At 40.0% G+C, this 22,161-nt stretch overlaps 2 protein-coding genes across 2 annotated transcripts; one reads left to right on the top strand and one right to left on the bottom strand.

Annotated features, from left to right (window-relative positions):
• Positions 1 to 1,060: 1,060 nt before the first annotated feature.
• si:ch73-382f3.1 (uncharacterized protein LOC100151273 homolog) lies at positions 1,061 to 6,154 on the bottom strand. Its single transcript, XM_034138238.1, has 4 exons — positions 5,745 to 6,154; positions 4,855 to 5,014; positions 4,175 to 4,350; positions 1,061 to 3,435 (listed from the first exon to the last, which is right to left on the bottom strand). Exons 1-4 carry the CDS (start codon positions 5,892 to 5,894, stop codon positions 3,052 to 3,054), a joined length of 870 nt encoding a protein of 289 aa, XP_033994129.1. The 5' UTR covers positions 5,895 to 6,154; the 3' UTR covers positions 1,061 to 3,051.
• A 243-nt stretch (positions 6,155 to 6,397) lies between these two features.
• toe1 (target of EGR1, exonuclease) lies at positions 6,398 to 11,755 on the top strand. The gene is made up of 8 exons (XM_034138237.1): positions 6,398 to 6,808; positions 7,229 to 7,269; positions 7,576 to 7,672; positions 8,229 to 8,387; positions 9,189 to 9,302; positions 9,759 to 9,907; positions 10,119 to 10,281; positions 10,409 to 11,755. The coding sequence occupies exons 1-8, from the start codon at positions 6,695 to 6,697 to the stop codon at positions 11,117 to 11,119; spliced, it is 1,548 nt and encodes a 515-aa protein (XP_033994128.1). The 5' UTR covers positions 6,398 to 6,694; the 3' UTR covers positions 11,120 to 11,755.
• Positions 11,756 to 22,161: the final 10,406 nt, after the last annotated feature.

Raw genomic sequence — 22,161 nt, 5'->3', positions numbered from 1 at the left:
TTAGCCGTAAAGGCCTAATTTGTCACTTGTTTAGCGCTGCTAGCAGCTGGCTCTGGGCTTGGTCAGCTTGGTCAAATAACTGTTGAGATTAATGACAATTTGGTTCAGGTATTTATCGGACTACCAGCATTTCTTCTGTTCTTTTGTGAAATATATCGAAGCATCTAATGAATGGATTGACACAAACCCCAGACGATGCACCCTGAGGACTTCAGGTCAAAATCTTATCTGGACCAATTTTTGGATCATGAGAAATCTGTAAAACTAATTGGCTAATCAGCTCTACTTACTGTTTTTTGTATGTTAGCATGCTAACATACCTAACTAAGATGTAAACCTGCTAAACATTTGCATGTTAGCATTATCAACAGCACATCCTGCAGACGTTAGCACTTAGCTCAAAGCATCACGGTACCTACTGACACTTTTGTTTCTGTCAAAATGAACATTGTACGTGATATTGATCTGATTACTGAGTATATTTACTTTACTACTCATGACTGAGGCTTTTGACTGTGTAGAGGTGAATGCCTCCATGTGACAAACAAAACCACGGTTGCACTTTTGTAAGAAGCAAACGGCCAAAATCAATGAGCAGCAGCAGTGACAGACTCACTGCATACTTGCATTGTTGGTGAAATAAACCTGTTGAGTGTACATTAAACCGTAATGCTGCATTGCTCAGTTTTCCAAAACCTGATTGCACCGTTCGTTATTATGCTTTTACTTACATGTTGTCATTATTTTTGCAATTCAGCTCAGGTAAAAAGCCAACTGCTAAAACAAATATCTCTCTTGTGAGTAATTGGCTCAAAGTCCAAACTGGGCCAAAGTCAGTTGTCATTCTTTGTTTTATGCAGGGTAAACTACACGCTTTACCTGATGGGCCAGTGTGGATATTTCAGAAGACTTGTGATAAAGAGTTGTGCGCCTTCATGTCAGATGTAATGTAGCCCATAAAGTCAACATTGCTGTTTATTTGTGACTGTGAGCTGCCTGATATGCAGAGGAGACCTATATGCACAATGTCTCTCTCACAAACAATGAAAAATGCACATCATTCTTTACAAGCTCTTTATTTTCTCACACTGCCAGTGTTGTTTTGGGTATGTGAATTTTTTTTTGGTAACTACAACTGCACTGCAAGTCCTCACAAACACTTCAAGTCAGAAAAGTACAAGCTATTGAATCGCACTACTACAGCACTATGCTTAGTGTGAAAACTAACCCCTCTGATTATGTTTAAATGCTAAATATCTTCATTGACACTCGATGTTATCCCAGTTGTGTTTTACGGCTTATGCACAGGCCATCAAATGATACATACAATGGGAAAGTAAAGCTTGCATAATGTACAGGAAGCAGTTTATAGTGTGAGATATGTACATGCCTTAAGTCATTACTCTGTAATCCAGAGTATAGTTCCTCCGCTCTCAGAACATTTGAGTATCCTGAATAATACCAGGCTTTTATTGGGCATGTGAACACCGTCATGAAGCACATTAACCAAGCAAATTTCATCAGGCTCTGTGCAAATGAGTTCTTAGTAGGGCTGGGCTTATATCACATTTTATGGCAGATAGATAGATAGATAGATAGGTAGATAGATAGGTAGGTTGAGAGTGATATATCTGTAAATATTCAGTGACAGGAAGAAGCTGTCTTGCTAGTTGTTGTGGTAGAGAAGTGAATATTGGAGCCTGATTATGAAAATACATACTTATCATGTAAGAAAACAGGCTTGTGCTATTTTTCAAAAAATGCATCAATGCAGGCGGACCTTGTGATACATTTCTTAAGACTGTTTGTTGTTAACTTAAGCTTCCTGTTATCCTCAGATTTACTTTACACCCTTCATCCTCTGGGGTCCATTTGACCCCAGTAGTTTAAAACTCAAGACAATGATCATATTCCACATTTTAACCAACATGTATGTCTCTGGTGCTTTAGGTATCTTAGTTGACTACCTAAATAACCATTTAAATAAAATATTACCCCAACCTTCCCCCCCACAGACCCCTTTATACATCCAGAATTCCTATTATGTGAATATCGAAAAATATATAAATCACCATAAAATCTCACGTACTGAAATAAAATGTTAAAGTAAGATCTTTTTGATGTTGTTAAAGGACCAATAACTAAATCAGAGGGTAGTTTTGTTTTACAATGATACATTTGCATGTAATAGTCACCTCAATATCATCCTACACAATCAACACAAATATGTGTAAAATGTTGACATTTTTACATGTTTTATACTACTAAAACAGCCTGGGGTCAAATTGACCCCAAGGATCACCGATGCATACAAAGTGCGTACAGGACATTTAAAAAAGATCTTCATGTTCATTTTATGTTTACCCCTTAGTCCTCACTAAATTAGGAAACGTCATGAAATACTAAGCAAAGAAAATAATGTGAACCATTTCTTTCCATACGTTAAACATTGAATGGGGTCAAATTGACCCCAAGGATAACAGGAGGGTTAAAAGGATGTCCACTAAACATGACGTTTGTCCAATGTGTGATGCCTTCAAGATATTTGATAAATAATTGATGATATAAACTGATTCTAATATCTTTTAGTAGATCTGTAATTCATTTTGGGATTATTTTTTGGGCAAGGATAATTGTGACAAGAGAATTTCATATCATCTAGGCTGCAACTAACAATTATTTTATTAGCAATAAATCCCCCATTTATTCTCCTCAATTCATGGTTTGGTCACCTGCGACCTTTTCAGATTTCAAGGGTCTTTACATGTCTTGTTTGGAAGGCTCAAAGCCAAGCATATTCACTTGAATATTATGAAGCAGAGAAAATCAGGAAGTCAGTTTAAAGAGGCTGAAAATCGATGCAGCTCTAATATCATCCCATGCCTATTCTTAGTCACCAACTGACGTTTTAGTGGTGCAGATCAGTCACTGAAGCCAAGCATACATTCAACTGATGCTTCAGTCTTTCATGGATGAAGCACAATGTTCCCAACTTGAAGTCACATCTACAGAAACAGCAGCTTCTTCTCTTGAGTCATGCAAACTGCCCCCTCAGGACAGAACCCCTATGAGTTCCTCCTCGTCGTTGTCCCCGCCCCCCTCCGTGGGGCTGTCGCAGGCGGCCATGAGCCCCAGGCCCAGCTCGGCCAGCTCCTCGCAGCTCATGTCCGTGGTTACCATGATTTTAGTCTCCAGGCGGTTACACAGAGTTCTGTAGGAGGGCAGAGGGTACCCCACCTCCCTCAGGTACTCGTAGCCTTTCGTGCCGACAGCGCAGCGGATCTTCCGAGCCTTCATGATGGTCTCTGGAGCCCAGACGGCACGGCGGGAGCGCTTGGAGAGGGACAGGGCGCGGATCTGGTCCTCGTACAGGAAGTTCTGGAGACCATTCTCGATTCGGTCGAGGCGATAAAGGCGCTTCTTCATCTCCTCCGCCTGACAGAGAGAAAAGCGGTTCATTAGGGCTATTTATTAGGCAATAGAACAGTAAGACAAAAGAAAAAGGTCTGACCCAATATCAACTCTTTAAATATGTCTAGGCAAGGCAAGTTTATTTATATAGCACTTTTCAACACAAGGCAATTCAAAGTGCTTTACAAAAATGAAAGACATTAAGAGCATAAAACACATTAGAAACATTAAAAAGCAAAGATAATAACACATGAATAACACAGGTACATGAATACAAGTTACAGCGCAGTGTGAGATATGAATAGTTCAATTAAAAGCAGCGGCAAAAAGAAAGTCTTCAGCCTGGATTTAAAAGTAGTCAGAGTTGCAGCGGACCTGCAGGTTTCTGGGAGTTTGTTCTAGATATTTGGCAATACCCCTAACCAAATTCTCACATTCCTCTACCCCTAGTCTTCCCATGAAATGATAGTTCCTTTGACAGTTTTCTAACCTTTATATATTCCTTTCATCCTTCTCTTTCAATCATTTTGCCCCAAAACAACATATTTCCCCTGTTTGACTGTGACCTGAACACATCTTTGACCTTTAAACCACTTTTCTTTTCAATTCCCAGAATTAGGATATTTAAACCTGTTTTAAGACTTCCCTCATGAATCTTTGGCCTTAACCGCTTTTAAAACGTCTAAAATGTCTCTGTTCATTGCCTCTTCAAAGGAAAAACAAACAGGAGAGTGATTTTGAAAGACACACAGCAGCCACCCACCTCCTTCTGCAGCCTGGCAGTGTGCTGCATCTCCTGCTCCAGCTGCTTCTTCAGGAGCTGACACTGTGTGCAGGGCTGCTGGTCCTCCCCAGTCCCGTCTGCATCCTCCCCCTCCAGGCCGGGCAGGGGGGTGCGTCTGGCATAGCCATGGTCTCCAAAATTCAGATCCTTCTCCACTACAGACACAAAGCAACATATAAATGGTATTGCATTTATTGGAATCTGATGCATTTTACATGTTACTGAACTTACAAGCATTACACTTCATGCAACACTCAGAAACGATATATGATACATATCAAAGATATATCAAATTGCAATATGGACTAGTGAAATATCGCAGTAGGCTCAATATTTGGTAAAGGCAAAATATGTGAAAATATCTTAATTAAATATTGTGGTGCTGCAGAGAAGTAATTGACTATAAAGGATAATCTAGGGACTTAATAAAAAATCTCTTTTTGACTCACACTATTATCAGTTTAAAAAATGTTTCAAAGATGATGTGAATAATATTGTCAATCATATTGCAACAGTCAATATAATCACTATTTGTTATATTTTCAAAATCATGCAGCTCTAATGCCTTGCAATATGTTTCTGATTTATTGGCTGCACGGTTATTTTTAAAATAAATAAAAATATGCAATCATTTTCATCCCTGGTCCTTGCAGACTTACCTGGTTCATGCTTCATTGACATCAAGATGTAAGGAGAAGTGAGTACTGGGTAAGGAGGCTCTCCACATTTGAACATACTGGGGATGGCGTTGGGCTTCAGCTTCCTCCCCCCCGCCGGAGACCTCGCTATCTCCTCAAACTGGCATGGCTCAAAATGGTCCTGGTGGGAAAAAGATAGGAATACACATACATTTGTATTTAATGAATGATACACCAAAACACAATAAACAAGAATAAAAGTATTGTAGAAGTGGCAATCAGGTGAACCCAGAGGAGAAGGTATCTTTATAAACAATCTTCTTTTGAACTGATCACCTGCTTTAATTGCCAAGTACTATGTTGGAAACACGTTATAACTTCCGCAGACACATATTTCTATAAGATCAAGTGTGTCACTTTTTAAAGCTACTTGTTTCAGATACAATATCGCCCTGGGATTTAGACATACTTCGGTAGCTTACATCGATTTTGGTTTATAATGAAGGTTAAATATCTGTACAGCTGGTAAAAGCTGTTCTGTCACATGATGGTGAGGAATAATACAATGTTACACACATATAGGAACTTAACAATTACTATGCTGTATTAATGCAGGTAAATAAATGTGACTTATCTATTCATACAGTACAATATATTGTCACATTAATATTAATATATACAAAACATGCCATCCTAACATAGCTGTAATACAAAATATAGGCTCCTTTAACATGATCAGATGACTAAAATGTTATGTATGGCATATTATGCTTTTGAGTTGTTAAAGAACAGCAAGTGTATTAACTCAGTGTTGCATTTAAAGGACTTCAATGTAGTTTAACAACAACAAAATGGTAGATAACCAAAAAACAGACTGATTGAAGAGAGATGATTGTTGATCATTGATGTACCTGACAGAGTCTGGAGTGAGGAGTCGGCTCGAAGTCCCGTCTGCAATTCATCACCCATTTCTTCTTCCGCAGAGGGTCTTTGGGGAACCTGAACAGCTGTTTTCCTATGCTAGTTGAATTAGAGCAGTTTGGAGCAGAACACCCACCCATTGCTCCGGTTAAAACAAACAGCAGATCTAAATATAGCAAACGTCAAGATAGCTTGGCTGCCAACGAAGCTCAGCTGGGGATTTTTATCATCACTTTTATTTACTACTTACGCGGTGTATAAACGAGAAAAAAGTTATACAATAATCAAACGTCAACTCGTGGAAACCAGAGTTGTGTTTTACAGGCTTTTACATAGTATATCTTTGTTACAATTTTAAAAAATCTTATCGAGGATAAAATGTTTCTGACTTTGTTTGAGCCAAAATGGCGCTCGTCACCCCGACAGTTAGGTATAGTGACGTATTGTTTATGTGAAGCTGTCGCAGGCGCCTGCTTGAAATGTTTATTGAAAAGACACAATTCAAGAAAGAATGAAAAGATAAAACAACAAGTACAGAACATCCGATTAATACATGTATATTCATTATCCTAAAGCTTTTTTTGCATACATTCACGGGCAAATATTTTACATTTCCTCTCAGGTAACACTGCAACTCCTATGGGCTTTTTGTCACAGGACCCCGAAAAGCACGTTGAAATGTTTACGGTGGAAGCGCGGTTAGCTGTCTTATCAGAACAAGTACAAATATATTAACTAAAACAAATGCCGAATGTATGAAGATAATATAATAATCAAACAACAAGCAAGGGCTCTGCATAGAACAGTTGATAATGGAAATATTTACAAGGCAGTAATTTAAGATAGCTAATATTCCAGTTATCCGTCGGTGACTGCAGGAAACTTTTCGTTCACGAATAGGAGCTGTTTTTGCTTTCTGTACAATTACTTTGGGGTAAACATGGCTTCCTCTATGGTTGTTCCCGTTATTGATGTCCAGAATGATACCTTCAACGAGCTTTGGCCTGCCATGGTATTGGCCATAAAAACGTCTTCCTTCGTCGCACTGGACACGGTAAGTGTGTCCATGTTATCAACCTGATATCTAAACAGAACAAATGTTTCAGTCCCAGTCGTTTATGCATTTTCATTTATGAAAAAACATTAATTCGTCTCCATGCAACAGAGAAGCCACAAATTATGCTGGATTAGATTATAAAAAGAAGGTGGGATTGGCTGACAGTAGCTAAATTGTAAAGTCGTTGTGGAATATATTATTTCTGACATGAATACTATATATACCCCCTTCATCCCATACACTCTTATTAGCAGATCTAACCTCTGTTTGTAGACCCTGAACACATGTCATCACATGCCTCATTGAAAGTGATTTGTCTTACAATCTGTTTGTTTTTCCATGTCACTGTTTGATTTGTCACTTGATTTCACCAATTTCAAAATAAAGGTATTAACTGCTGCCTGCATGTTGTTTTAGGAGCTGAGTGGTCTTGGAAACAGGAAATCCTTGCTGGCCGAGTGAGTAGAAACATGAGTTTTCCTCTCTGCACTTCTTTCAAACACAGTCACCATTAAGATTCAAGATTCAAAGGTGTATTGTCATAACATATAAACAACTATGGTTTAATGATGTAATGTATGAACAACGTAGATCGCAGGTTCCTCAACAGTACAATTTACTTACATGCATACCTACATTAAAGGGTATATAAACAGGTTGTTGTGCTAGAAACATGGATACAAAATATGCAATGCTGATTCTATGTCTTACTGCTAAGTGTTGCTTTTCTGTGAATTGGCCCTGACCTCACTGTCATGTTCCAGATCTATAGAGGACAGATATAAAGCCATCTGCCATGCAGCTCGCTCTCGCTCCATCCTCTCTCTGGGATTCGCCTGTTACAAGAAACTGGACGATAAGGTGAGATTACTGTTCATATACTTTTGTTTATACGCTTTATATCATAGGATTATTACATATTTCCGATGAGCATGAGAAACTGGTAGATGAATGGCAATTAGATGGTTCTCACACATAGAATATTGGTGAGTGTTTAATATTTTCTTCTCTACAGTATCATCACAATATATATATATATATATATATATATATATATATATATATATATGCGCCATTAATAACTGTGCAATATATACCCGGCTGCTAAATCCTAAGAACTGTTACAGGATGTGTATTTTGTAAATTGTGTAACTTTTTATTTTATAATATATTTTATTATATTATAACTTTTTTTTTTACTTTAATACTTTTTTATGCATGTAACATATGTAACATATGCAACATTAAGCTGTCTGTGGCTCTTTTTCTGCTGTAACTACGTACATTTGTGGGACTAATAAAGGTTTTCTGATTATGGTTATGATGACATGTATCGTATGCATTTTGGTTAAATTAATTAGCCTCTGCAGACTTTTATGCTATGTCTGATTGTATTCTTTGTATCTCTTTCTCCCAGGCTGCAGACACGTACCTGGTCCAGGTGTATAACCTCACCCTGCTGTGTTCAGAGGAGTACATCATAGAGCCTCAGTCAGTCCAGTTCCTGGTTCAGCATGGCTTTGACTTTAACAAGCAGTATGCCCATGGAATCCCTTACTGCAAGGGCAATAATAAGGTGAAGATACTACATTTTGTTCTGTGATGTGGTGAGAGTCCTGAGCCCACTGTCTTCTCAATTGTACGTCTGTTATTGTGGAGTAGACAGTTAAAACGTTATATATCTAATGCCTGCAGCAGTGTGTAATGGGTACAAATATATATTTATACAAAGTTGGGATTTAGATTGACTTTTTAGTTAAAGTCACTCATTGCTAAGAAATATGCTCAGCCACACAGACACAGCAGGCTTCAAGCAGCCTGTGTGTTTAATCTCGGGTCAAGTCGAAGATCCGGATTTGATTTGGAGAACATTAGCTGCAATCTGATCAATTCCAGTACTGAGCATTGCTGGTTTGCAAAACTGGACAGGGCAAGGACTCTCTGCAGTAGAATATCGAAGTCTATAAACATAATTTGATATTTAAATCCATGGAGTTACCTTTTAAAATGATGTATTCTATACTTTTAGGCAGAGGGATGCACCACATAATGTCATATCAATAGATTATTTCTAAATTGGTGCTTATCCATAAAGTTTATCTTTATTGTGATTATTTTCTTTTGTTCAACCAATATGGGATCGCTATAATTATTGACAGTTATCTGCTCCATGCATGCCAAGTGATCATGAGGGGAATAAACTATCTAATAAAACAGGGCACACATCCTATAGGGCCCCATGTAAGTAGACATAAGTAAAACATAGATGTATACTGTATATATACACTTTAACATAGAACATGACACTGCAAAAGATGAACCATATTCCTTTGATGTTTTTAATTTCTATCTGTCATTTCTCTCTCTAACTTGTTAGGCAGAATCAGACGATCGGGGGGTCCACATCCGAGCGTTATTCACTGAACTGCTGCGTGCCAGGAAGCCCCTGGTGCTCCACAACGGCCTCATCGACATGGCCTTCCTTTACCAGGTAACATCAACTTATGATGTTGGCTGTTCACTTTTGTTCTTTTGTTCTTTCTCATAATTGTACTTATTTTCTTTGCAGAAAGTAAATGCATAATTCAATAGCTTTTTCAATGAGGGAAAAATAACCTTATCTTAAATTGCTATTTCCATTTTGGTATTCGAGCTGCAATGTCGATTATGTATATATTTTTTTTAAATCCTCTGGAGCAGAGAGAGGAGCTGTGGATCTTAGGGTTAAAAACGCTAAACTCACAACTTAAAATTAAGGCGTTTAGTTTATTTAATAAAAGAGCACATGTTCAATGTGAAACGTGACAGTAGATATAGATTAGTTGCAATTTGGTGCTATATATAAAAATAAAACACCTTGAATTTCAGGGGGGGCGCGGGGCTCCGTTGGCGGGGCGCTTCCAAGACAATGGTAGGGGAAACACTGAACAATGTCTCTCTCCCCCAGAGTTTTTATGCACATCTGCCTGACCGCTTGACCACCTTCACAGCCGACCTGTCTGAGATGTTTCCTGCCGGCATCTACGACACCAAATATGTCACTGAGTTCGAGCTCCGACTCACTGCCTCATATCTGGAGTATGCCTATAAGAAATGGTGTGTATTTGTGTAATGTACTGTACAGTAAATAATAAGGTAGAATAGAAATTAAAAACACTCAGAGTTATCTGGACTATTCCTCTGACGTGTCCATTATTGTCTAAAGCAGGAGACCTTGTGGTGCATTATTGTGCTTGAAGCAGTGTTGTAAAATGAAGTGCTGATGTTGTGAAGTGCCTTTTCCCTCATTACCTCCTCTTCCCTCCAGTAAGCTGGATAGCAGTCGCAGGGGCACCTCTGGAGGAACGGAGCCTCACGTTCAGCTAGAGTTCTGTCAGTACGCCGGTCAGATGTCCAGCTACGTGGACTACAGAGTGTGTCCAGCTGTGGGCTCTGTTGAGGGACAGACTGACGTCTGCCAGCGCTTCTCCGTGAGTTTTCCCTTTCTTTAAGAAATCTTTATATTGTTCTTTATGTTCAAGTGAAAGGGAAATAGACAAACAAGCCAAATAGTCAGTATTTACTATTAACATCCTTGTCTCTATGTTTGTCCTATAGGCATTTGGCTGGTGTCCAAATGGCAGCGAGTGTCTATTATCCCACGACACTGACCTGATCATCCTCCAGGACGAGAAAGACCTGGGGAACAAGAGAACTAAGAGGAAGAGACGTAAAGATAAGAGGAAAGGTAAAGGTGAGGCAGCGGAAGACGGTGCCCCTCAACACAAAATCCCCCACATGGAGGTGGATCTGCAAGAAACGCCAGATGAGAAGCAAGGGGCCGAGTCATCCTCAGAAAAAGGGTCTCTGATGGACACCCAACAGAATGAACGAGAGAAAACAGACATCGAGGGGAACGGAGTGAGCCAAGAGAACACACTTGAAATAACACCCACTACTGATGACAACGCAAAAACCAACACAAATGGTGGTGAAGAAAGCAGAACAAAAGATAGCGGAAGTGAAAAATTAAGCGAGAAATCGTCCAAGACTGAGCAGAAGAAGAACGCCGACTCAGGAACGCACCGTGCCGGGTTCGACGCCTTTATGACGGGATACATTTTTGCCCATTCATGTACCCTGAACAAGAAGAAAGGAGTGGAATCTGTAGAGAAGGAGGAGGAAGAGGAGTCCTGGGTTCCTTCGTGTCTCAATAAGGTCTACCTCAGCGGTAAATCTGCTCCTCTCAACGTGGTTAAAAGCACCTTCTCCAAATCATCCAAGGCCCATGTGGCGAAGATGGAGATGGTTTGGGGAAAGAAAGTGTAGTGTGCACACTTAAACACAGTATTTAAGTGTTTATATTAGGGCTGCAAAATCAATTTGATTTGATTATATTAAGGCTGCAACTAATTATTATTTTAATTATTAATCTGCAGATTACTTTTACGATAAACTGTTTGTTCAATAAATTGTCCAAAAATAATAAAAAAGGAACAATTCCATTTCTCAAAGTCCAAGTGATTCAATGTTTTGTTAAGTCCAAACTCAAAGATGTTCATTTGAATATAATATTTAACAGAGAAAAGCCAAGATCTAAAAACTGCTTTTTCTGGCATTTTTTCCATGGATAATTACTTAAGAATTATGGAATAGGAGGTCAGTTTGCTTGTGGCACAACCTTTCAGTCTGGCAGTGTTGAAATGTAAGTTTCTCATGCTCTATACTGTTTTTATTTCTTTGTAAGACTTTTGTACATTTTTACCTACTATTAATAGTATTAAAGACGGTAATAAAGTGCAATTCAGTCGTAGCTGTTTTGATCAAGCCAGGTATTGTTTCTTAAGTTTCTCTGGAAAGAGCCAGATCCTTGATTTGCATTCATTCTTCATTTTAGATGTTTGTATAATTACCTTTTACAGGAGTTACCTTTGAAAAAATAAATGTATGCTCTTTAAAAATGATCATTGTCTTAATTTCATTATTTACTTATACTGGTTTTATCTTGAAGGATGATTAGAACAAAATGCCAAGAATATAATCCCTTGCTATAACCAGCACATCATTTTGAATCGACTGTCCTTGGAAGTAATAGTTAATAAATCAGCAGTATCGCACCAATTGTACCACACTCACAAGTTGAGATCCCATTTTAAATACGTTTTTAAAACGTTTTTGTTTGTAGATACATTAATTTTTATTGTGAACTACAAGATTGGTAATCATTTAATTTCTGAAATATTTGCAAACTGACAACAGTGAAAGTTGGTGTATATAGCTCCTACACAGGATAAACCATTTGATCTTTGTAGTAACTCAGCCTATCCTCTGGCGCCACCCTCTGGACAAACGTTTTCTTGTTTCTGTTTGTGTGATGGAGAAGGAATTACATTTGTTTGTTGTTACAAATACTTTCAGTTGAAACAGATTCCTGGTGACAACATTGTTTGGAAGTAGTTCAGCTTTAACACATCACTGAGGGTAAAGTATGTCACAGAACACAGGATTATTTAATAGAGGTGTTTTCATTGAATTCAATATCAAAGCAGTCACGTGTATATCATGGGGTGCTAGATGTTGACCGCTGTGGATCACACTGGTTGTGTTGTTCTTTTTGTCTCCTGTCCCACGTCAGGAAGGCCATACACCCAGGAAGAGCCCTGCCCTCCCTGTGATATAAAAAAAAGGCAATGTACAGAGATTAAATTAGTGTAAATCTTCACTTGAAACTTTTGTCAAAAAAACAATCATGAAAGAGACAAACCTTTTCTTTAATGTTCTGCTTAACAAAACACAGGTCCATCTTGTGTTCAGTTGCCACAGTATGGTTCACTCAGAGGAAAATATAAACAAAATCTAGTTTATATTTTACATAATGATTGCAATGAAATCACAGCACGTAAGCATTTATAGAGTCAAACACGTTTTATATCAGACACGGGAAGCATTCAGATCTGTAAATTCATATGAAGACATGGACTTCATCTCAGGCTGATTGTACTTTACATTTTAGATCAGTGTTAGATGTTTCATAAACTCAACTTGCTGTATTTGAGTAATGATCAGACTAACAACAACATCAACAGGTACGGGCCTACTAATAGTTCAATAACTTGTGCTTTCATACTTTCTTTCCACAGAGATTTGTCTTTAGGTTAAAGATAACGATAAACCATGTATTGATATTTGTCTCTGCTGCACATTGTGATTTATCTCTAAGCTAGCAAACTGAAAGTTGCGTGTTATACATTTCCAGTTTAATACCAGTTATATATCTACAGATTCATATTTATATTTATGTTAGAGGTGAAACGTGACTGCGTGTACAAAATGGACGTAGAGGATTCCATGGTTGCTATGGTTTGACGCAGGACTAGCGTCAATATCGGATCAATATTTAAACCATAACAACCTGAAAACTACCTGAAGACGGTCACGAACATATTTTCTCCGCTTTCACTCGACGATTCTTCCAAATTAGCGTTTCTACTCAAGTCTTTTTACATCCCGAAAAGAGTCAGAGACCCCCTGAGAGTTATTACAGCGAGAAAACACACTTTAATTATGGAAAATGTAAGATGTCATGACTTTGAAAGTCCCCGTTGTTTCCAATGTGCTTTGCCGTCGACATTTTCAGAAACCTCACAGTTTAATGATGTTTATCAAATCATTTAGTCTCCTGTAACGATAAGTAGGCCTACCATTAAACACTGTAACCATCAGATTAAGGTCAAGTATGCTACTGTGACGACTCAATTAATAAATCTTTGCATTAAAAACTACCAAAAATACACATGCATTCATCAAAACTAGGCTATATGACAATATTAACAAATACATGTATCTAATACAAATCATTTATATTAACTTTTTAGGCTATATCACCCAGCTTCAAGCTGAAATACATTAATATTGTAACTTTGAATGTAGCTAATTAAAGTCACTCACTTTAACTTAGCATTATTTCCATCATATGCCAACCGCATGTGCAATATTATATGTTCAAACAGTAAACAGACATATGCTTATTATATAATATTGTACACACACGTCACATATGTGTCACTAAAGCACAATATTAACTGACATGAGGGCCTAAAGGTGGGTCTTGTTTTGTTACCGGACCTGTCTTGTCTTGAGGAGGTTTTCAGACTTTGATTACATGTTTCATGTTCCTTCATTTATGATTTTATCTAACAACCACATCCATCTTTGGCAAGTTAATCTTCCAGCACATAAAACTAGTAATAACACATTTAATTTCCATACTACGACATGACTATATATTAGAACATCCTGCAGGTACTTGTAAAGCCTCATCCTAACATGAGTGTGTGTTGTTGCAGGGTCGAGTGCCCGTCCTCCCGCAGGACAACCAGACAGGAAGGAGAGTCTCTGCCCGCCAGAGGAGGCCTGCAGTCTGCAGACAGTGTCCCTGCTGCAGGGACGACCAGGTGAGACATCTGATCCACAACTCTGTTCCTTTGAATTGTACACAGTTTAATCCACAAGATTGTTTGACTGTGGAGTATATTGTCAATACTAAATAGTTTGAGACTAGACAAGGTCCATTGTACAGGACTAATGCCCCAAATACTCACATTTCAAGTAATCCTCTGCAGTGCATCTGATGTAGATGTTTCCTCTTGTAAAATGATAAAAGTATGTTGTTAAGTAAGAAGTTTACTAGAGTCTGACATCCTCTCGTGTTTTGCTGACCTTCTCCAGGTGCCACATACAAAGCGCCGGCGCCCTGCTGCTTCTGCAGACCTTCCCCAGAAAAGGAAGCAGACCTCCGCTGCTCTTCCTCCTAAACCTGCTGACCTGCCCCCTGTCTCTAATGTGGCCCCCAGCCCCCGGACCTCCACTGCTCCCCTGCACCTCGACAACCCTATCAGGATCCACAACCGCTCAGTCGAGGAGTATCAGCTCATCTACCATGAAGTTGTTGATAACATGCTGAGGTACGTTGTGTCACAAATAAAATGAGTCAGTTCATTTACAGAGTTTAGACTCTCTTAGAAATCTATCTCTCTGTTTTCCTTCATCATAAAGATTTATTTTGTGTTTCTCCTCTCAGGTTCCCGAACGGTCTCCTGCGTCCATATAGTTTGGGTCTGGGTCGTCGTATCAAGCAGAAGCTGTGGGAGCGACTGGACCGTCCGATGTTCACAGAGACAGTGGATGAAGACGGTCTGGTCCATGTGGACGTGTCCTACGGTGCTGGAGTCCAGCCTCCGCTCTTCAACGTGGATGTTTCTGGTGAACCAGAGCCCGAATATCCACCAGCAAAAAGGGCAAAGCACTAAGACACACTCTCATAAGCTGACATGTCTAAATAATACTGTGCTTTAAGTTTAGTTTAGTTGTTTTAAGTTTCATTTGAGTAGTTTTAAGTTTTAAGTATGGCAGTTAAGTTTAAGTTTATTAAGTGCAGAGATAAGTCTTTAGTGCCAAGCATAAGTATTAAGTGTTAAGTCTTTAGTTTTAAGTATTTAGTAATAAGTATAGGTATACAGTGTTAAGAGTAAGTGTTTAGTTTAAGTGTTAAGAATAAGTATTTAGTGTTAAGAGTTAGTATTTAGTTTGAGTTAAGTTTACTTTCATTGATCTTAATGTATCTCACCACTGATGAATTGTCTTCCTCTGAATCAGTTCATGCTCCTCTGTTAACAGTCTTCTCAATCAGCTTCAGCCTCAACAGCAACAGTTATCACCTGCCAGAACACCTGCTCCACCCTCCAGGCTCCACCTGTTACTTCTACCATCCACCTCAGACAACACATCAGCCTTGAGCTGCAGCCTGTTCCAAAAACTCCTCTCCACCTACAGCCGCTGTCTCTCTGCTGCCTCCATCCTCTACCAGCAGCTTCAGCAACAAACTGCTGCCTCACTCTCCACCTGCAGCCTCTGTTAGCAACCTGCAGTTGTTGGGTCCAGCTGCAGGTTCTGAAAGACAGCTTCAGCCGAACCTGCACCTCCACCCTCTGTCAGCAACCTGCAGCCAACTCCTCCACCTGCAGGTTCAGACGAACTGCTGACGGCTGAACCTCCATCTACAGCCTTTGCCAGTGCACCTGTGCCTACACCTCTCGAAGTGAACTGCTATCCGAGCCTCCACCCACAGCCTCTGTCAGCAACCTGCAGCTGCTGCCTCCACCTGCAGATTCTGACAGATCACTGCGGTCAAACCTCCATCTACAGCCACTTGAAGAAGACCACTCCCCCTGAAGATCCCCACAGAAAGCTGTGGTCAAACCTCCACCTACAGCCTCTATAAGGAAACCTGCACAGATGTTATCCTACTGCCATGTGGAGACCTGAGTGGAACAGCAAGGACCAGAGAAACACACGCATATATAGTCCTTCAGTTAAAATGCAAAAATATATCTGTGTTATTAAAGCTGGCTTTCTGTTTACATTCTGTTCACTTGTTCTTCTTCTCACAGGTGTTTTCAAACGTTGTGTGAAAGACTGAGCACACACTCCTCAACATGAACCTGACTGACTGTGATGATGCCTTCATGAAACAGAGAGAGCTCCTCTTCCTCCCAAGTTGTACGTACAGTATAGCAGTATGATATATTTCTTAACAACACACTCTGAGTGTATTGGGATTCTGAATGGAAGTTCGGTGATGAATTATATTTGAATGAAACACCTTATACTTCCAGATCTACCAGGAGCTGATTCAGGCCCCTGAGGACAACTCCTTCTACAACAGCTCTGTTCCAGAGATGCTTCCTCCTCCTCCTCCACATCCTCCACCTTCACCACCCCTCCTGCTCATCGCCAGAACTAAGAGTGCCCCACCCCATCTCAGCAACCACCACCAGTTTCTCCTGCAGCCACGGCCTCCATATGTAGATTCTGACAGACAGCTGACGGCTAAACCTCCACCTACAGCTTCTGCGAGTGCACCTGCGTCTACACCTACTGAAGCCAACTGCGGCTGAACCTCCACCTAGCCTCTGTCAGCAACCTGAACCAGCACCTACACCTCTCGTACACAATTGCCATCCAAACCTCCACCTACAGCCTTAGCCAGCCGCCTGAAGACACCTCCTCTTTAATTTTTATTGTGAACTACAAGATTGGTAATCATTTAATTTCTGAAATATTTGCAAACTGACAACAGTGAAAGTTGGTGTATATAGCTCCTACACAGGATAAACCATTTGATCTTTGTAGTAACTCAGCCTATCCTCTGGCGCCACCCTCTGGACAAACGTTTTCTTGTTTCTGTTTGTGTGATGGAGAAGGAATTACATTTGTTTGTTGTTACAAATACTTTCAGTTGAAACAGATTCCTGGTGACAACATTGTTTGGAAGTAGTTCAGCTTTAACACATCACTGAGTGTAAAGTATGTCACAGAACACAGGATTATTTAATAGAGGTGTTTTCATTGAATTCAATATCAAAGCAGTCACGTGTATATCATGGGGTGCTAGATGTTGACCGCTGTGGATCACACTGGTTGTGTTGTTCTTGTTGTCTCCTGTCCCACGTCAGGAAGGCCATACACCCAGGAAGAGCCCTGCCCTCCCTGTGATATAAAAAAAAGGCAATGTACAGAGATTACATTAGTGTAAATCTTCACTTGAAACTTTTGTCAAAAAAACAATCATGAAAGAGACAAACCTTTTCTTTAATGTTCTGCTTAACAAAACACAGGTCCATCTTGTGTTCAGTTGCCACAGTATGGTTCACTCAGAGGAAAATATAAACAAAATCTAGTTTATATTTTACATAATGATTGCAATGAAATCACAGCACGTAAGCATTTATAGAGTCAAACACGTTTTATATCAGACACGGGAAGCATTCAGATCTGTAAATTCATATGAAGACATGGACTTCATCTCAGGCTGATTGTACTTTACATTTTAGATCAGTGTTAGATGTTTCATAAGCTCAACTTGCTGTATTTGAGTAATGATCAGACTAACAACAACATCAACAGGTACGGGCCTACTAATAGTTCAATAACTTGTGCTTTCATACTTTCTTTCCACAGAGATTTGTCTTTAGGTTAAAGATAACGATAAACCATGTATTGATATTTGTCTCTGCTGCACATTGTGATTTATCTCTAAGCTAGCAAACTGAAAGTTGCGTGTTATACATTTCCAGTTTAATACCAGTTATATATATCTACAGATTCATATTTATATTTATGTTAGAGGTGAAACGTGACTGCGTGTACAAAATGGACGTAGAGGATTCCATGGTTGCTATGGTTTGACGCAGGACTAGCGTCAATATCGGATCAATATTTAAACCATAACAACCTGAAAACTACCTGAAGACGGTCACGAACATATTTTCTCCGCTTTCACTCGACGATTCTTCCAAATTAGCGTTTCTACTCAAGTCTTTTTACATCCCGAAAAGAGTCAGAGACCCCCTGAGAGTTATTACAGCGAGAAAACACACTTTAATTATGGAAAATGTAAGATTTCATGACTTTGAAAGTCCCCGTTGTTTCCAATGTGCTTTGCCGTCGACATTTTCAGAAACCTCACAGTTTAATGATGTTTATCAAATCATTTAGTCTCCTGTAACGATAAGTAGGCCTACCATTAAACACTGTAACCATCAGATTAAGGTCAAGTATGCTACTGTGACGACTCAATTAATAAATCTTTGCATTAAAAACTACCAAAAATACACATGCATTCATCAAAACTAGGCTATATGACAATATTAACAAATACATGTATCTAATACAAATCATTTATATTAACTTTTTAGGCTATATCACCCAGCTTCAAGCTGAAATACATTAATATTGTAACTTTGAATGTAGCTAATTAAAGTCACTCACTTTAACTTAGCATTATTTCCATCATATGCCAACCGCATGTGCAATATTATATGTTCAAACAGTAAACAGACATATGCTTATTATATAATATTGTACACACACGTCACATATGTGTCACTAAAGCACAATATTAACTGACATGAGGGCCTAAAGGTGGGTCTTGTTTTGTTACCGGACCTGTCTTGTCTTGAGGAGGTTTTCAGACTTTGATTACATGTTTCATGTTCCTTCATTTATGATTTTATCTAACAACCACATCCATCTTTGGCAAGTTAATCTTCCAGCACATAAAACTAGTAATAACACATTTAATTTCCATACTACGACATGACTATATATTAGAACATCCTGCAGGTACTTGTAAAGCCTCATCCTAACATGAGTGTGTGTTGTTGCAGGGTCGAGTGCCCGTCCTCCCGCAGGACAACCAGACAGGAAGGAGAGTCTCTGCCCGCCAGAGGAGGCCTGCAGTCTGCAGACAGTGTCCCTGCTGCAGGGACGACCAGGTGAGACATCTGATCCACAACTCTGTTCCTTTGAATTGTACACAGTTTAATCCACAAGATTGTTTGACTGTGGAGTATATTGTCAATACTAAATAGTTTGAGACTAGACAAGGTCCATTGTACAGGACTAATGCCCCAAATACTCACATTTCAAGTAATCCTCTGCAGTGCATCTGATGTAGATGTTTCCTCTTGTAAAATGACAAAAGTATGTTGTTAAGTAAGAAGTTTACGAGAGTCTGACATCCTCTCGTGTTTTGCTGACCTTCTCCAGGTGCCACATACAAAGCGCCGGCGCCCTGCTGCTTCTGCAGACCTTCCCCAGAAAAGGAAGCAGACCTCCGCTGCTCTTCCTCCTAAACCTGCTGACCTGCCCCCTGTCTCTAATGTGGCCCCCAGCCCCCGGACCTCCACTGCTCCCCTGCACCTCGACAACCCTATCAGGATCCACAACCGCTCAGTCGAGGAGTATCAGCTCATCTACCATGAAGTTGTGGATAACATGCTGAGGTACGTTGTGTCACAAATAAAATGAGTCAGTTCATTTACAGAGTTTAGACTCTCTTAGAAATCTATCTCTCTATTTTCCTTCATCATAAAGATTTATTTTGTGTTTCTCCTCTCAGGTTCCCGAACGGTCTCCTGCGTCCATATAGTTTGGGTCTGGGTCGTCGTATCAAGCAGAAGCTGTGGGAGCGACTGGACCGTCCGATGTTCACAGAGACAGTGGATGAAGACGGTCTGGTCCATGTGGACGTGTCCTACGGTGCTGGAGTCCAGCCTCCGCTCTTCAACGTGGATGTTTCTGGTGAACCAGAGCCCGAATATCCACCAGCAAAAAGGGCAAAGCACTAAGACACACTCTCATAAGCTGACATGTCTAAATAATACTGTGCTTTAAGTTTAGTTTAGTTGTTTTCAGTTTCATTTGAGTAGTTTTAAGTTTTAAGTATGGCAGTTAAGTTTACGTTTATTAAGTGCAGAGATAAGTCTTTAGTGCCAAGCATAAGTATTAAGTGTTAAGTCTTTAGTTTTAAGTATTTAGTAATAAGTATAGGTATACAGTGTTAAGAGTAAGTGTTTAGTTTAAGTGTTAAGAATAAGTATTTAGTGTTAAGAGTTAGTATTTAGTTTGAGTTAAGTTTACTTTCATTGATCTTAATGTATCTCACCACTGATGAATTGTCTTCCTCTGAATCAGTTCATGCTCCTCTGTTAACAGTCTTCTCAATCAGCTTCAGCCTCAACAGCAACAGTTATCACCTGCCAGAACACCTGCTCCACCCTCCAGGCTCCACCTGTTACTTCTACCATCCACCTCAGACAACACATCAGCCTTGAGCTGCAGCCTGTTCCAAAAACTCCTCTCCACCTACAGCCGCTGTCTCTCTGCTGCCTCCATCCTCTACCAGCAGCTTCAGCAACAAACTGCTGCCTCACTCTCCACCTGCAGCCTCTGTTAGCAACCTGCAGTTGTTGGGGTCCAGCTGCAGGTTCTGAAAGACAGCTTCAGCCGAACCTGCACCTCCACCCTCTGTCAGCAACCTGCAGCCAACTCCTCCACCTGCAGGTTCAGACGAACTGCTGACGGCTGAACCTCCATCTACAGCCTTTGCCAGTGCACCTGTGCCTACACCTCTCGAAGTGAACTGCTATCCGAGCCTCCACCCACAGCCTCTGTCAGCAACCTGCAGCTGCTGCCTCCACCTGCAGATTCTGACAGATCACTGCGGTCAAACCTCCATCTACAGCCACTTGAAGAAGACCACTCCCCCTGAAGATCCCCACAGAAAGCTGTGGTCAAACCTCCACCTACAGCCTCTATAAGGAAACCTGCACAGATGTTATCCTACTGCCATGTGGAGACCTGAGTGGAACAGCAAGGACCAGAGAAACACACGCATATATAGTCCTTCAGTTAAAATGCAAAAATATATCTGTGTTATTAAAGCTGGCTTTCTGTTTACATTCTGTTCACTTGTTCTTCTTCTCACAGGTGTTTTCAAACGTTGTGTGAAAGACTGAGCACACACTCCTCAACATGAACCTGACTGACTGTGATGATGCCTTCATGAAACAGAGAGAGCTCCTCTTCCTCCCAAGTTGTACGTACAGTATAGCAGTATGATATATTTCTTAACAACACACTCTGAGTGTATTGGGATTCTGAATGGAAGTTCGGTGATGAATTATATTTGAATGAAACACCTTATACTTCCAGATCTACCAGGAGCTGATTCAGGCCCCTGAGGACAACTCCTTCTACAACAGCTCTGTTCCAGAGATGCTTCCTCCTCCTCCTCCACATCCTCCACCTTCACCACCCCTCCTGCTCATCGCCAGAACTAAGAGTGCCCCACCCCATCTCAGCAACCACCACCAGTTTCTCCTGCAGCCACGGCCTCCATATGTAGATTCTGACAGACAGCTGACGGCTAAACCTCCACCTACAGCTTCTGCGAGTGCACCTGCGTCTACACCTACTGAAGCCAACTGCGGCTGAACCTCCACCTAGCCTCTGTCAGCAACCTGAACCAGCACCTACACCTCTCGTACACAATTGCCATCCAAACCTCCACCTACATGTAACACATGCACCAAATATGAATGCTGAGCACAGAATTATTTATACGAATCAGTTTCGATCAAACCTCTCTAATATAAATGTAGAAATTTCAGTGTGTGGACCAGCACATCAGAAGTCTAGGTTGCTCAGGAGAAAATGGATACTGTGCAACAAAGGTGAAAAGACACAAAGCAGACGTTGTTTGGAAAAGGTACAGAAAGCTATAATATTTATTCCCTTTCTTTCAGATAAACATTTTAAAGACATATATATATTCAGTTACCTTGAATTTGAGAGTATCCTGGTTTTAATTATTTGTACCTATTTATTTTATAACTATTTTGGTATCATTTAGTGTTGTTACTTCTGTTTTAATTATCCCTATTTAATATAAACTAATGGTTTTATTTAAATTTAGTAGCTAAGCTATATATTCTAATTTTGGGAACCAGGACTCTGTATTTGAAATG

This window comes from Trematomus bernacchii, unplaced genomic scaffold (assembly GCF_902827165.1).
Source record: "Trematomus bernacchii unplaced genomic scaffold, fTreBer1.1, whole genome shotgun sequence".
Taxonomy (NCBI): domain Eukaryota; kingdom Metazoa; phylum Chordata; class Actinopteri; order Perciformes; family Nototheniidae; genus Trematomus; species Trematomus bernacchii.
Note: the sequence above shows the minus strand (reverse complement) of the source record. Positions and strands in the feature narration are given on the sequence as shown.